Source organism: Phocoena sinus, chromosome 2 (genome assembly GCF_008692025.1).
Source record: "Phocoena sinus isolate mPhoSin1 chromosome 2, mPhoSin1.pri, whole genome shotgun sequence".
Classification (NCBI taxonomy): domain Eukaryota; kingdom Metazoa; phylum Chordata; class Mammalia; order Artiodactyla; family Phocoenidae; genus Phocoena; species Phocoena sinus.
The window spans coordinates 127,733,505-127,748,762 of NC_045764.1; the positions used below are offsets into that span (position 1 = coordinate 127,733,505).

The 15,258-nt window shown below is 33.1% G+C and overlaps 1 protein-coding gene across 1 annotated transcript in view; it reads right to left on the minus strand.

Annotated features, from left to right (window-relative positions):
- The window catches only part of SOS2 (SOS Ras/Rho guanine nucleotide exchange factor 2), a 99,518-nt gene that overhangs the window by 7,646 nt on the left and 76,614 nt on the right, over positions 1 to 15,258 (minus strand). Inside the window, exons 15-21 of the mRNA XM_032618892.1 lie at positions 14,234 to 14,353; positions 13,908 to 14,070; positions 9,619 to 9,736; positions 8,504 to 8,676; positions 5,242 to 5,358; positions 3,719 to 3,980; positions 3,144 to 3,185 (exon numbers count right to left, since the gene is read on the minus strand). Coding sequence (XP_032474783.1) covers positions 3,144 to 3,185; positions 3,719 to 3,980; positions 5,242 to 5,358; positions 8,504 to 8,676; positions 9,619 to 9,736; positions 13,908 to 14,070; positions 14,234 to 14,353 — 995 coding nt within the window. The remainder of the gene's footprint in view (positions 1 to 3,143; positions 3,186 to 3,718; positions 3,981 to 5,241; positions 5,359 to 8,503; positions 8,677 to 9,618; positions 9,737 to 13,907; positions 14,071 to 14,233; positions 14,354 to 15,258) is intronic.

A 15,258-nucleotide genomic window follows, 5' to 3' on the forward strand; every position in this document is an offset into this window, starting at 1 on the left:
CTGGAGAATCTAAACTTCAGACTTGGGAACACTAGTCTGTGCTGAAAACACAGATTTTCATACTAAATGCAGAGATCTCCCAGGCAGAAGGTTCAAAGATCTTTCTTTGGAGAAACTAAACACTCTTAGAGAAAATGCCTCATAGATTCTGAAATTTGGGGACTTCCTAAGTAAAAAAAAATTCTCATCACTCTATCACTCTAACAGTGAAACCTACAAGGCAACAAGCTTTGCCCACGGATATCACACTTCCTATCAGTTTATACTGCCTCACTCTAAAATATGAACAGAAAGCTAAGGATCCCAGACAAGAAAGAAAAACCTCCAATATGAAAGACCACAAACCACAACTAATAGAAGAAGGAAACTCAGAAAAGAAACCATACCAGAAACAAAATTAATTTTTTTCAAAAATTGAATAATGAAACCAGACTAGGATGATATAAAAATGGCATGATCAGAGGGAATTTAGAAAGAATTCTTAGAAATTCAAAATCATGATAGATGAAAAAAAAATAGAAAAGCTGGGCAATAAAGTAAGGAAATCTCCCAGAAAACAGAACACATAAAGAGATGGACAAGAGGAGATAAAAGAAAATCAGAGGATGAATCTAGGATGTACAATATGGAAAAGAAGCTCCAAAAAGGGACCCAGAGAACATGGCAGGGAAGAAATTATTAAAAAAATGATACAAGGAACACTTTCTAGAAATCAAAGACATGAATCTCTAAATTTAAAGGGCTCATTATAGACAGAAAAATGAAAGAAGAAAAAAAGACCCACATCAAAGCAGATCATTGTGAATGTATAGATCATTAGGAATAAACAGAAGATCCTAAAAGTTTCTTGAATTTAATGTGGCAGAGACTGCTAATCGTCCCCCAGTGCATCTATCCCTTTCTTCCTTTTAGTAATAGGATCCCATGAATTTTAGCAAGACAAAAGGCTGCCTAGTTACAGACAACATTTCTCAGCCTCCCTTGCATCTGTGTCCATGTGACTAAGTTTTGGCCAATGGAATGAGAGCAGGAGTGATACCTGCAACTCCCAGATCACTTTTTGTAACAAAGCTCCTTGCCCTCCATGTTCCTGCTGGCAGAAAAATGGTAACAACTCAAATCAGTTGCTCAAGACTCAAGAGATGGAAGCCAAATTTTGAGAATCCTGGATTGCCCTGCTAGCCTGAAAACCTTATAGAGCGGAGTTGTTTACTTGCTCTGGCTATTTTGAGAAGTAAACTTCTATTTCATGTAGGACACTGTATTTTTGGGTGTCTTTGCTACAGCAAGTAAACTCCAGTTTTCAAAAAAAGGATTAAGAATGTAGCATCACTGTCAGAAGGATTTTTGTCTATTTTGTTCAGTGCCACTTTCTCACACCTACAACAGTACCTGCATATAATAGGCATTTTTTAATTATGCATGAATAATTTATGAGTGAATGATATTAGACTTCTAAACAGCAAGTATGAAAGCTAGAAGACAGTGGGAAACTGTCTTCAAGATTCTGACTGAAAATGATTTAAAATTCCATGCCCAGCCAAACTTTTTTTTGGCTGCACCATGAAGCTTGTGGGCTCTTAGTTCCCCGACCAGGGATTGAACCTGGGGCCTTGGCAGTGAAAGCGTGGAGTGGACTGCTGGGGAATTCCCCCAGCCAAACTATTAACAACTAAATGTATAAATACATTTTCAGAAATGCAACAACTTAAAAATTTATATCCTATGTATCCTTTCTCAGGTAGCTACTGAAGATGTACCCCTACCAAAATAAGGAAGCATATCAAGAAAGAAGACAAGGAATCCAAAAAACAAGAATCCAACACAAGAGAGATGAAGGGAATTTCTAGTATGACAACAAAAGAAAGTTCTAGGATTTCAGCTGGGTCAGAGGCCAAGACAGCAACCAGTCCCAACTGGAGCAGGACAAAAGAGCATCAGGAAGGAAGTTTCCAAGTTAAAAAGCACACACACAAAAAAACCCCAAAACAAAAAATCCTAGATAGCTTCCCTAAATGGTCTGACTTTAAGGAAAACTGTGCTGTAAAAGGGTGTGGGAAGATGTAGCAATAGATGTTTAAAAACTAACAAACAAACAAAAATCCTAAACATTAATGAAGCTATTATTAACTTCAGGAAACAGAGCTGTACAAGAAAGGAAGCATGATCAGAGTATACACTCCTTGACTTGGCAGTGAATAATATTTTCCCCAAATGCGCTAAGTATATTAGGTAAAGGGTGAAATCTTCATCTACCATAATAGGAAATCAGTAAACACTGTCTAAAATTAATGATTCAAGAGAGAGAAAAATATAAAAACATCATTTAAAAATGTGGAAGAATCACTGGAAAACAAGGGGTGGGGAGTCATTGGGTAGAAGAACTGTTAATTTCATCTTGTTTTAAGCACTATTTACCTTTTAAAACTCTATGCATATATCACCTTGATAAAAATTAAAATAAAGTACAGAATTAAACATTTAAAAGAAAAACTTTACTTTTCTCACAAGACAGAAACTCTCTTACTACTATCTAAATGATTCACATTTTACTATGAGCAGAAGTCCTCTAGATTACCTTGGGAGAATTATTCCTGAAGCTGCTGTGTCCCTTTGGGTTATTTTGTTTTAAACAAATGACCATAGAAAGAAAGGTGACAGTATTTTACTTAAAATGCTGCTTTAACTAAAAAAAGCTCACGAGAAGAAATAAGTGATCAAGGTTAGCCTGGGAACCTGATAAACATTTAGTATTATTCCTATAGGAAATGAATTGGAAGGAGTGGGGAAGAGGAGAGGCAACTGATATGAAATCACTGCTCATCCTGTGCCAAGTAATGTGCTAGCTGCTTCTAAATAGTTATCTCATCTGACCCTTAACAAACTGGACATGCTAAGTAATTTGTTCAATGTCATACAGCCCCTAGAACATAGATAGGTTGTAAAATGATGAAAATAAACTGTAGTAAAGTATAAATAGTACCCAGTTGAAAGAAAATAATTTGATTTATTTATAAGAATTTCATTCATTTCTTAAAATTTTGAAATGTTGCTAAAACCCAAAATATTCATATACAAATTTTATCAATTCAATTATTATCTTTATAGTCATTTCATTAGAATCGACTCAAATTCTTACTTACTTGAATGAGGCAAGAGGACTGGAGCAAAGATGCTATTGCTTCCTATCGGAATGAGAAAAATCAATTTGAAGAGGAAGTTAATATGTACGGTTATATTTTTAAAATATGTTTGCATAAAGTAACATATGTAATAACACACACAGAGTTCAGAATTTTATCATCATCTTTGGCCATGTTAGTTTTTAAAGAATGAACCTGGTATTCTTTGTACCTGGAATGTTTTTCCTTTCTTAGCATAAGTAGTTCCCTCTCAGTCTCTTTTTAAATTTCCTTCACAAAACTTATCTGCTTTGTTTTCTTTTTCATTGTCTACTGCTCCCCTTTAGAGTAGCACTGGGGCTCAAAAGGTTCTAAATAAATCTTTGTTGAATGAATAAATTAGAAAATAATATGCATAAACAATGCACAAATAATGCTTTACTCCCATGTTAATCACTATTTTCACATATAGATGTCACTTTTCACACTAATATAGTTTGCAAAGGATTCTACAGTTTCCTAATTAAAATGATGAAAAGAATTAACTGAAACACAAGATTCCTTTTTTTGCCAAATAGTTTACATCAAATACATACCACAGGAACTGTTGAGATCCACATCTAAAAACACACTAAGGTCTGAAGAAGCAGATACTGGTGGAGTAGATGGTGTATTTGGAGAGGTTGGTGCTGACACTGTTGATTCAAGCTCTGTTTCAGCAATCCGACTAAAGCTTATTTTACATGGTTCTCTTTCTAATGGTGTTGGATGACCTCGTAAAGTACCTGAGGTAGAGCCATGTCGGCCTGTATTAGGCCTTATTCCAGGAGATTTTAAAGAGAAAGTTGATTTCCTAGGCTAGGAAAAGCAAATATAATTACGATTACAAACTCGCATGTACTTTATTTATTATGACTTAGTATTACGTTATTAATTCTTAGCATACAGTTAAGAGAGTACAATAAATACCAGTCTGCAAGGACAGTCTGTAACATTCCAGTGGAACGCTTTGGGATTTGACTGGCTTAATTGTAACATTGACTCAAATACTGTATAAGTAAACCTCTTTTCATACTACAGAAATAAAATACTGCGAAATCTGTGTGAAAACAACTGTTTGTTCCCTGAACACTTGAGCCTAAACTTCTTCAAATTACTGATATCAATTTTACAAATATTCACTGTAGACATAATATATGCAACATATTATGCTAGGTGCTTTAGAAAAAAAAGACCGTTTTCTTCCCCCTCCCTAATAATAAATGACCAACCTCCACAATGATACTTTACAGTCTTTGGAAAAAATTGCTATCATTATCTCCCACCTTCAACCTCTACTCCCTTTTAAAACCTCTCCCAGTGGTAACCTAATGAAAAAACATGAACTCAGATTCAGGTAACTTGAGTTAAAACCTCAAGTGTGCCCATATCTAGCTATGCAAGCCTTGAAAAAGTTATTTAACTCCTTCGAGCCTCAGTTTTCACGTCTGTAAAATGAGAGTAAGATCAATATCATACAATTGTTGTGGAGATGAGGTAACATGAAACTACCCGGCTCGAAGTTGGTGTATCACAAATGTTTTTACTTCCTTCCACACCTTGCTTCACTTTCAGCTACTTAGAATTGGTCTTCTACTACTTCTGTTGTCACTGCGAACCCCAGGAATAAAAGGAACTACTGTATAGCAGCAAATTTTAGCGAGAGAGGTGGGTTCCAGTGGTAACTACGGACAATGGTGCTCTTATGGCAGGAGCGAGGGTCACGTCAGAAGAACTGATATCTCTCCTTACTCCTTCCCAGGTCTTTTCATTTCCTGTTCCATTAGCTACCTGCCATTTAGGTTCTCACTTTCTCACAGCTTTTCCCCTTATACTAGGAAGGATCAAAAATGGACAGATAAACAAGTGGTACTAAGATAAAGGATGAACCAGATTTTATCAAAATGCTAACTTTCCCCCTACAGTATATATAATTTTAGAAATAGTATAAACACTGCAAAACAAAACACTTAAAAACAGCTATTCAAGCAAAGTACAATTTTAATGGAAATAGTCTGTTGAACACTAAAGACAGCATTGTTTTAAAAAACAAATTTTTCCAAAACTGTAATGGACTTACAAATCGAGGTGGCTGTTTGCAGTTCCGGGGTTCAATTTCTAATGACTTGTTGAACAGATAATCTGTAAACTCTTTTTCAGAAGCATTTCCCATGGGGTTAAGGTTTTCAAAGAACCTCTGGAATTAAACAAATATCCATGAGTACATATTTTAGATTTTATTAAAACGTTTACTTCATCAGTTTAATACAAAAATATCATCAACAAATTAACAGATCCTAATGTCTGAAAAGTCCTCAAGAATTGCTGATTCCAATCTCTCTATTTTCAGATAAAAGTATAAAGTTTTTATGTAAGTTGTATATTCCAGTCTTAATGTTGTTCTAAGAAGATGAACAGATTTTTCATTTATTACTATCTTAATGGCTCAGTATCCCTCAGTTAACATTCCTACCCATTATAACAACAAAATGATCATCAGTAATAAGTTGTCAAAAGTGATTAAAACAGAATTATAGTTATAATCCACAATGAAACTTTGATGATCAGAAAAAAAATAGAGATAAATTGTATTAAAGTCTATTCAAAAGTAATTTCAAGAACAATTATATAAACATATCTATGTTAGCCTCTAGCAAAGTAACTTTTTTGTCTTTACTAAAAAAATATTTTCCAAGCTTACATGTTGTTTTATAAATTAGTTTATTTATAAATATTTATTTATATACTAGTTTATAAAACAGACATATATTAAAATTTTGTTTTTCATCTTTATTGGAGTATAATAGCTTTACAGTGTTGTGTTAGTTTCCGCTATACAACAAAGTGAATCAGCTATATGTATACATATATCCCCATATCCCCTCCCTCTTGAGCCTCCCTCCCACCCTCCCTATCCCACTCCTCTAGGTGGTCACAAAGCACTGTTCCCACTAACAGTGCAGGAAGGTTCCCTTTTCTCCACACCCTCTCCAGCATTTATTGCTTGTAGATTTTTTGGTGATGGCCATTATGACTGGTGTGAAGTGATACCTCATTGTGGTTTTGATTTGTGTTTTTCTAATGATTAGTGATGTTGAGCATCTTTTCATGTGTTTGTTGGCAATCTGTATGTCTTCTGTGGAGAAATGTCTATTTAGGTCTTCTGCCCATTTTTGGATTGGGTTGTTTGTTTTTTTGATACTGAGCTGCATGAGCTGCTTATAAAATATAAGTTTTTAAGTAAAAAATTTAGATGATTTAACAAAGTACAAAAAGAAAAATAAACAGTAATCTCACCAACCAGAGATCTCACTGTTAACATTTTACTATTGGAATATCCTTCCAATGTTTTAACTCTGTGTGTGAATATATGTACAGATACATATATTGTAATTTTTTTCCTGCAAAATTGGGATCACCACATAGCTATTTTTAGCCTTTTGAAAGTATTCAACTAAATTTTTTCTGTATGGTTTATTTACCTTAAATTATACAAACTTTAACTATATAATACTTCATCAGATGGATGTTCCAGAATTTATTTCACCAATTTCCATATAGGTAGTAACCCACATAGATGTTTTCTAATTCTTTGCTGTTACAGTAATAATTATTGTTATTATCAACTCCTTGTGCATAAATTTTTCTGTGCATTTCTGATGACTTCCTTAGAAAAATTTCTTAGAAGCAAATTACTGGATTTAGCTTTATTTAATTTTGAAGTAGCTTAGAAGCATATATACAAATAAGTTCTGGGTTCTAGCTTTAGCAGTAGGCAAAATGAGCTTTAGAATTTCTAGTATAAAATTCTTCCATTTTTCAGGCATTCTGCCAATTTCAAGAAAATGATATTACTCTTTTAACAATATAGAAACAATTTATTTTTATATTCAGGTTAGCTAAATTAAATCAAATGGACCAACAGTAATTTAAAGACTTTTATAAAGTTATAATTGTGATTTTCTCATCCTTTGCTCTATTTTTTTAAATACTATTTAGTTTGATTAATGATGCTTTGAAAGTGATTAGCTACTTTATCTACTTTTTAAACTTACTTTGAGTCAATCTATAAAGAAAGCATTCTCTGCCCCTAACCCCCAAAAGAATGCTTTAAACAACAGTAGGATGTCTAGATCGTATCACAGAAACCTATTAGGAATTACTGAGATATGAATGCTAAAATTACTATTTTAATTATACCCAGCTACAATGTAACATTATTTCTGGGAGGAAATACAGTGTGAACTCTAATCTGGGCTTCAAGAACATTTCTTTTTTTTTTGGCTGCACCACGCAGCTTGTGGGATCTTAGTTCCCCAACCCCGGATTGAACCCAGGCCCTCATCTGTGAGAACACAGAGTCTTAACCACTGGATCACCAGGGAATTCCCTCAAGAACATTTCTTTAGCCCTGTGAAGCACCACATCACAGAGGGTTAGCTAAATAGTGAGAGAAGGGGATGAAATAGGTGACAATTTTCTTTAGAGCAAGTATCTGTCTATATTTTCATAATGGTTGCATACTTCAGGTCATTTTTTCTTAGGACTTTAGGGTTCTTTGTTTTGAACTGGGAACAAAGAATAGTTACCATCTTACAATTTAGGAGGATGGGAATGACAGTGACCATTTTCACTCAACATGCCCAGCCTGCAGACTACATCTGAAAGTGTAGCACAATTTTTAATGTGAAAGGTGAATTTATTCTGATAGTTATCATATGTTCTGAATTTCAAATAAGTATAATATAATAAAACTCACTATAAACATAATACCGTAATTTACTCTAATTTAGAAGATATTTCACATCTTATAGTACCACAGAATCAGTATTATGAACTATTGCTCAAAACAGAATACCAAGTGAGAAAATGTTTTAAAAAAATCATTTTTTACTATGCATATATACACACCACTCTCCCAACCCCTTCCCCTATTTAAATGCAATGTTCTTATAAAGGGATTAATTACTTAATGTTACATTGGCACATATAAAATATCTAAAATGTCTATCAATCAATGATAGTACTGGTAGTGGATTTTCTTTTTACTGTGTGGATATGAGAAAGTTTCTTTCATTCCACTTTGTCATTCATTTTTTGAAAGTGCTACTTAAACCAGCTGCACAAAGAAACAACAATGTCAAGACAAAGTGCCTAATAATATTAATAACTGCAGACTGTTACTGCAGAATATCTACTATTCACCACTCCTATCTATTGATAAATTAACTCATTATTTTCATAGCAAAATAAAGATCATAATGTATGGTTATGCCATATCTTAGAGAGGGCAGAGGATTTAACGTGTTCTCTTTTTAAAGAAAAGCAAAGAAAATATTTACCCTCATTTCTGGTTCTATCCGTAAACAGTAAGGTTGATTCTGATATTGCTGAATTTCTCCAGTAATTTCAGCTACTTTCCTCCTCTTACTGAAATTGATTAAATCTTTCCCTTTCTTTTTTAAAAAATCATTATTCCCTTCTTCAGTCTTCAGAATATTTGTTAAATATATTCCTAGTAAAAAAAAGTGTTTGAAGAAAAGTTTTAAAATTGGTTACTTAACCATTTGGGAAAACAACTGATCTAGTAAAACCAAAAGACATCCTATAATACAGCAGTTCTTACTACTAAAATCTCTGATATATTTAATAATCAATCTTACATTAAGAATTTTTTTACATGGATGGAAACAATTTAAAATTGAAAGAAAACTAGGGTTTATAAAGAGCTTAATTTGCCATTTCTTAGTCTAATAGCCTAAAATAAAAGGGAGGATTCATTCACAAAGTCTAAATTGTAAGTGTTAAATCTATTCTAGCCATTTTAATATTTCTTATAAATCTTTAATGCCAATGATCTTAAATGATTACTGATAAATATATTAATTTTAAGCCAATTCTGGTTAATAAGACTACAAATTTATAAACTAATTCTGCCCTCCCAAAGCCCGTAAATTAGATAGAAAAGAATTATTCTTCAGTTTTGGACAGGAAGAAAATCTTCAGTTCCTCTTTCATGCATAATTACTGATTCATTTAAATCAGTGGTTGTCAGCTGGGGGCAATTTTGTCCCCCAGAGGATAGATATCTGGGAATGCCTGGAGACATTTTTGGTGCATGCTATGGTTTGAATGTTCAACATTCATACATTGAAATCCTAATGCCCAGTGTGATAGAATGAGGAGGTTAGGCCTTTGAGAGGTGCCCTCATGAATGAGACTACTGATCTTAGAGATCCCACAGAGCTCCTTACAACTCTACAAGGTAATTACTAGAATCTTCACTTTATAGATAGAGTTTACATACAGAGTTTAGGTTTTATTTATCAATATAGAAAGCTAGTAAAAGCAAATATGCTCAGATATAAAATCAGGACAATCTGCTTCTAGAGGCTAGTCTCTTTTCACTATATAACAAACTCTCCCTCAAAATATAAATCCATTTTTAGTAACTTACCAAAAAAAGGCACACAAGGTGGATTGATTGACTTAAGTTTCAATAGATATTTTTTAAAATGATCTTGACTTAATTCCACAGCTTCATCCAAAATTTTCCTTTTTCTTTCCTGCAATGCCTTTAAAATATATAAACTGAGCATAATTTGCTTTTTTACAATTCAATCATATTTTATAGATGCAGAGCTTTCAATTTTAAAATTTTGCAAATATTTGAAAAACAATTTTTAAAATTAAGAGATGAGTACTATTTTTATCTGCACTTGCTGGAAATGATTTCTTACCTATAAATATAAAATTTTAAAACTTATTTTTTTCTAATATAAATTAGAGGATTAAACGATAAAAAAATCTTCCACAGGATATTATTAGTTATAATCCTGATTAGCCAGAGTTTCAAATTATAGCTGTTGGAGAAAAATATAATCCCATGGCATTCAAATATTTTTCCACTGAAAGATCTTTTGGGGCTAAGGGTAATAAGGTTTTGGTAAAGAGGAGAAGGCTGCAGGAGGGAGACAAGAACTGAACAAAAATGTAGTAAACCAAGTAAGCAGTCATTTATTTTATATTTCATTATTACATTTTTTAATTAAAAATGAATTATTTTATTTTAAACCTGATAGATACACACACACAGATTGACAGCAAACATTATACTTGATGGAAAACGATTCAACTCATTTCCTTTTTTTTTTTTTTTTAAAGATTTTTTTTGATGTGGACCACCTTCAAAGTCTTCACCGAATTTGCTACAACACTGCTTCCGTTCCACGCCCCAGCCCTTTGGCTGTGAGGCATGCGGGACCCCAGCTCCCCAACCAGGGACCACTCACTCACCCCCCGCACACTGGAAGGCGAAGTCCCAACTACTGGACTGCCAGGGAAGTCCCTCAACTCATTTCCTTTAACTTAAGGAAAAAGCAAAGGTGACTGCATTGTAACTTTTATTCAGTACTATACAGAAGTCCTAACTAGAATGGACAAGAAAAATAAATAAAAGACTAGGGATTGAAATGAAAAACTGTCAGTATTCACAGAAGAAATGATTGTCTGTGAAGACATGAAATAAATCTACAAATAGAATGTTAATGAGAGAATGTAGCAATATTGCTGGATACAAAACCAACAGGCAAAAATCAACTGCATTTCTAGATATCATCAACAAAGAAAACAAGATTATTAAAATATTCTAATATAAATCTAACAAAACATGTGAGATCTTCATCAAGAAAACCATAAACTGTATTAAATAAATAAATAAATGGAGAGATACACCATGTTCATAGTTGGGAAGATTCATTATTGTAAAAATGTCAGTTCTTCATAACTGATTTATAGAACCAGTATAATTCTTACCAAAACCCCAACCTTTAAAATCATTAAACTTAAAATGATTCTAAAATTTATATAATAGCAAGGGGTCAAGAGTAAGTCACTCTTGGGAATTTCCTGGCAGGCCAGTGGTTACGACTCGGCGCTTTCACTGCCAGGGCCCAGGTTCAATCCCTGGTCAGAGAACTAAAAAAAAAAAAAAAAGGGTAAGTCACTCTTGAAAAAGAATGATTGGTGGGGACTTGCCCTATTACACTGTATCAAGAACTAGTATAAAATTACAGTAATTTAAACATGCGGCACTAGCACAGTAATAATCAAATACATCAAAAGAACAGGATAGAGGGACCAAAAACAGGCCCACACATTTATGGATACTCAACTTACGATACAGCTGACACTACAGATCAACAGAGAAAGAATGGACTTTGAATAAATGTGTGAGATCAACTGGCTAGCCAAATGGAAATTAGATTCCATACTCAAAACTCATTTCCAGCTGGATTAAGGACTTAATGAGAAAGATAAAACATTAAGGTAACAGAGGAAGATCTATTAAACAAGACACCAAAAAGCACAAATTACAAAGGAAAAAATAAGTAAACGTGACATTAAGAATTTCTGTTCATTAAAAGACATCATAAAAAATGGTGAAAATAGAAGCTTCAATCTGGAAAAAGATATTTACAACACACATAACTGACAAAGGATTAAAATCCAGTATATGAGAGAACTCATACAAATTCATTAGAAAAACTCAACCAAAAAAGTAAAAAATTTCCACAATACAAAGAGCCAATAAAACATCTTAAAAGAGGTTCAAACTCATTAGAAATTAGGGAATTATAAACCCACACCACAAGACTAGAAAAATAAAGAGAACTGACAATATCAAGTGTTAGCGAGAATGTGGAACCACCAGAACTCAAGCTTCTGGTGGGAGTATAAACTGGTATGATTAATACTTGAGAAAACAATTGGGCATTATCTATTCTATCATCCAATAATTCTACTCCTAGGTATACAACTTAAGAGAAATTTGTGCATGTAAGCACCAGGATAGATGCAGAAAATGTTTATGGCAATATTACTGATAATAGTGCCACACTATAAACAATCCAAATGACCATTAGCTAACTAACTAACAAATAAATAAATAAATAAATAAATAAATAAATAAGCAAATAAAGAAATAAATTTTGGTAAAGTTATTTCTTTAATATGTTACAGCTATAAAAAAAGAATGAACTATAGTTAAAAGAAACAATATGGATGAATTTTAGGAATATAATATGTTGAGTAAAAAAAGTCTTAGAAGAATTATATTCATATATAATTAAGAAACATGCAAAATGAAACAACACTGTTTAGAGATACAAATAGTAAAACTATAGAAAAAAGCAAGAGAATGATAAGCACCAGATTCAGCATAGTAGCTGGCTCTGAAGGGGCAAGGAAGGAGATGGACTGGGAGGGGTTCTTAAACTGGATGCCAGGTAAACAGGTATTCTTTGTATTTTCATTCTTTATACCATATACTATTTTTATAAATATTGTTGAATATAAATATTCAACACTTTAAGAAACTAAAGCTTAACGTCTCAAAATGAATACACTCCTTCAGAGTTTTCAAAATGAGAACTGAAATTATTAGTCCATTAGATAGATTATTTGGCAATATTTGACTATTAATATCTTTAATATATATAAGTCCATACAAATCAATAACATGCAAACACCCAAACAGAAAAACACACACATGAAATCAGTCTAACCCTCCATTCCCCTCTAATCACAACCCATGGTAAGAACCAATGTGAAAAGAAGAGTATGTATCCTTCCACACTCTTCTCAATGCTTGTGCAGCTCACTTACACGTTTACAGTTTGTTCTGTTTTGTTCCATCAAAATGAAATCATATTAATTTTTCTAAAGATTTTTTAATGGATTTTCCCCTAAATGTCACAACTATTCTTCCAAGACAATATACACAGATTCTATTCACTTTTTTTCTGTAGCTAACCAATATTCTACGCCATAGGTATAGGATAACATACCCAATCATTCTCCTACTGATGGACACAGGTTGTTTCTAGTTTTCTGTGACTACAATTACTGCTGCAGAAACTAGATCTTTGTACCTTAACTTTATAGTCCACTGCTTTTATTTCTGGGTCCAAAAGTATCTGTATTTTAACATATACTGCCAGATTACTTTCTAGTAACATTGTAAAAGTTCACATTCCCAAAGGCAAATACATTTGCGTGGCTGAGTCTCTAACTTTTCTATACTTTCTATATCTTCTGAATTTTCAATGATAAACACTAAACATACACAATTTTATAATTAAAAAAAAACTAAGTTCTAGAAAGCATTTTCTCCATGTTACTCTTTCTTTGACTACATACTACAGGTGATTAAAGTAATTTGTACATTTATATTTAAAATTCTTTGTCATTTATTTGAAACAATCAATGTACCACTGAAAAAATCCATTTGGAACTTCATTACATTTAGGTAAGCATATTAAACAGTCACAAAATTCATATTCTTTTTTTTTTTTTTTTTGCGGTACGTGGGCCTCTCACTGCCGCAGCCTCTCCCCTTGCGGAGCACAGGCTCCGGACGTGCGGGCTCAGCGGCCATGGCTCACGGGCCCAGCCACTCCGCGGCATGTGGGATCTTCCCGGACCGGGGCACGAACCCGTGTCCCCTGCATCGGCAGGCGGACTCGCAACCACTGCGCCACCAGGGAAGCCCCAAAATTCATATTCTTTGATGAATTCTAGGCTCACTTATATTGATGTATTTTCTAATATTGTGATATCACTGTGTTTAAGGAGTAAGATGGATTTATAAAGGATTTACTCAAAAAGATCAGTGGTAGAAAGAATCTCTTTCACATTAATTTTATCTCCCCCCAAAAGGATAAACTATTTAAGCCTAAAACTTACCTCAAAGGTATGATCTAGTCTATAGACTGATACTGAATTTACTGCACTGACGATCTCTAATACACCATTGAAATTATTCAAATCTTGAAAAACTTGCAGAATTTCTATAATTCTACTTAGTACTGCCACCCGTTCCTCAAAATTTTCTGCTTCCACAATGCACCTAACCAAAAAAAAAGAAAACAGAAAATCATGGCTTAGAAAGCAAGTTCCTTGTTCCACATAGAAAAGAATATATTTTCAGCCACAATTTTTGCTTATATGTGACTTAATATTATAGAAGTATAACATTAAGAAGTAGTAAGACAAAGTAAATAAAAACTTACTTTTCAAACCAGAGAGTGAGATTTGTGGTGTGGCGAATCATTTTTAATAAATTTGGAGAATTTATTTCTTTATCTTCTTTGGTCCATACACTCCCTACAAGTTCAGAAGGTTGAACTTTCCTGTGGAAGCAAAAATCAATGCACTTAACCTACAAAGGATTAGTATCAAAATTATTTAAAGGTCTCCTAAAACTTAATAAGAAAAAGACAAGTCTAAAAGATAAAGGAACAAACATAGAAGCAGGTAATTCACAGAGAAACAGAACTGAATAGCCACGAACATGAAAAAATACTTTAACTCTTACTCAGGGAAAAGAACATTAAACCACAAGGAAATCCCATTTTATTCCTATCACACTAACAGAAGTGTTTTACCCAAATGGGTAAAAATGTGGATAAAAAGGGAACTCTCCATCACTGATGTGCAAGTAAAATTTGATACTTTTGTAAAATAATTTGGCAATATCTCATAATACTGAAAATATACATACTAGATCACCCAGCAATTGTACACCTAGGTATACATTCTAGATACACCAGTTTATAAGAAAACATTTTTAAGAATGTTCAGTCAAGCATTGTTTCCAAGAGTGAAAAATCCCAAACAACCTAAAGGCTCCTCATCAAGAGACTGGATAAACTGTGGAGTATTCATACAATGGAATACAATATAGCAATTAAAATAAGCAAACTAGAGCTATACTCAGCAACAAATGCTAGAATCAATTTAAGTAAAAAACAAGTCACGGAATGATATATCAGTATAAACAACCTTAAAATGTGCAAAATAATGCTACATATTGTTTATGAATGTGTGTATGTGTATAAATTATAAAGACATACATGGGAATAGTAAATATCAAATACAAGATAGTGGTTATCCTTTGGAAGAAAGAAGAGAAATGGGATTAGACAGAATTACACAAAGGGTTTCAATTTTATTTGTAATGCTTTTGTTGTTGATGCACCCGCATTGTATTATCTTCTATATTTTTTTAATACCTGAAATAATAAAAAATCAGATG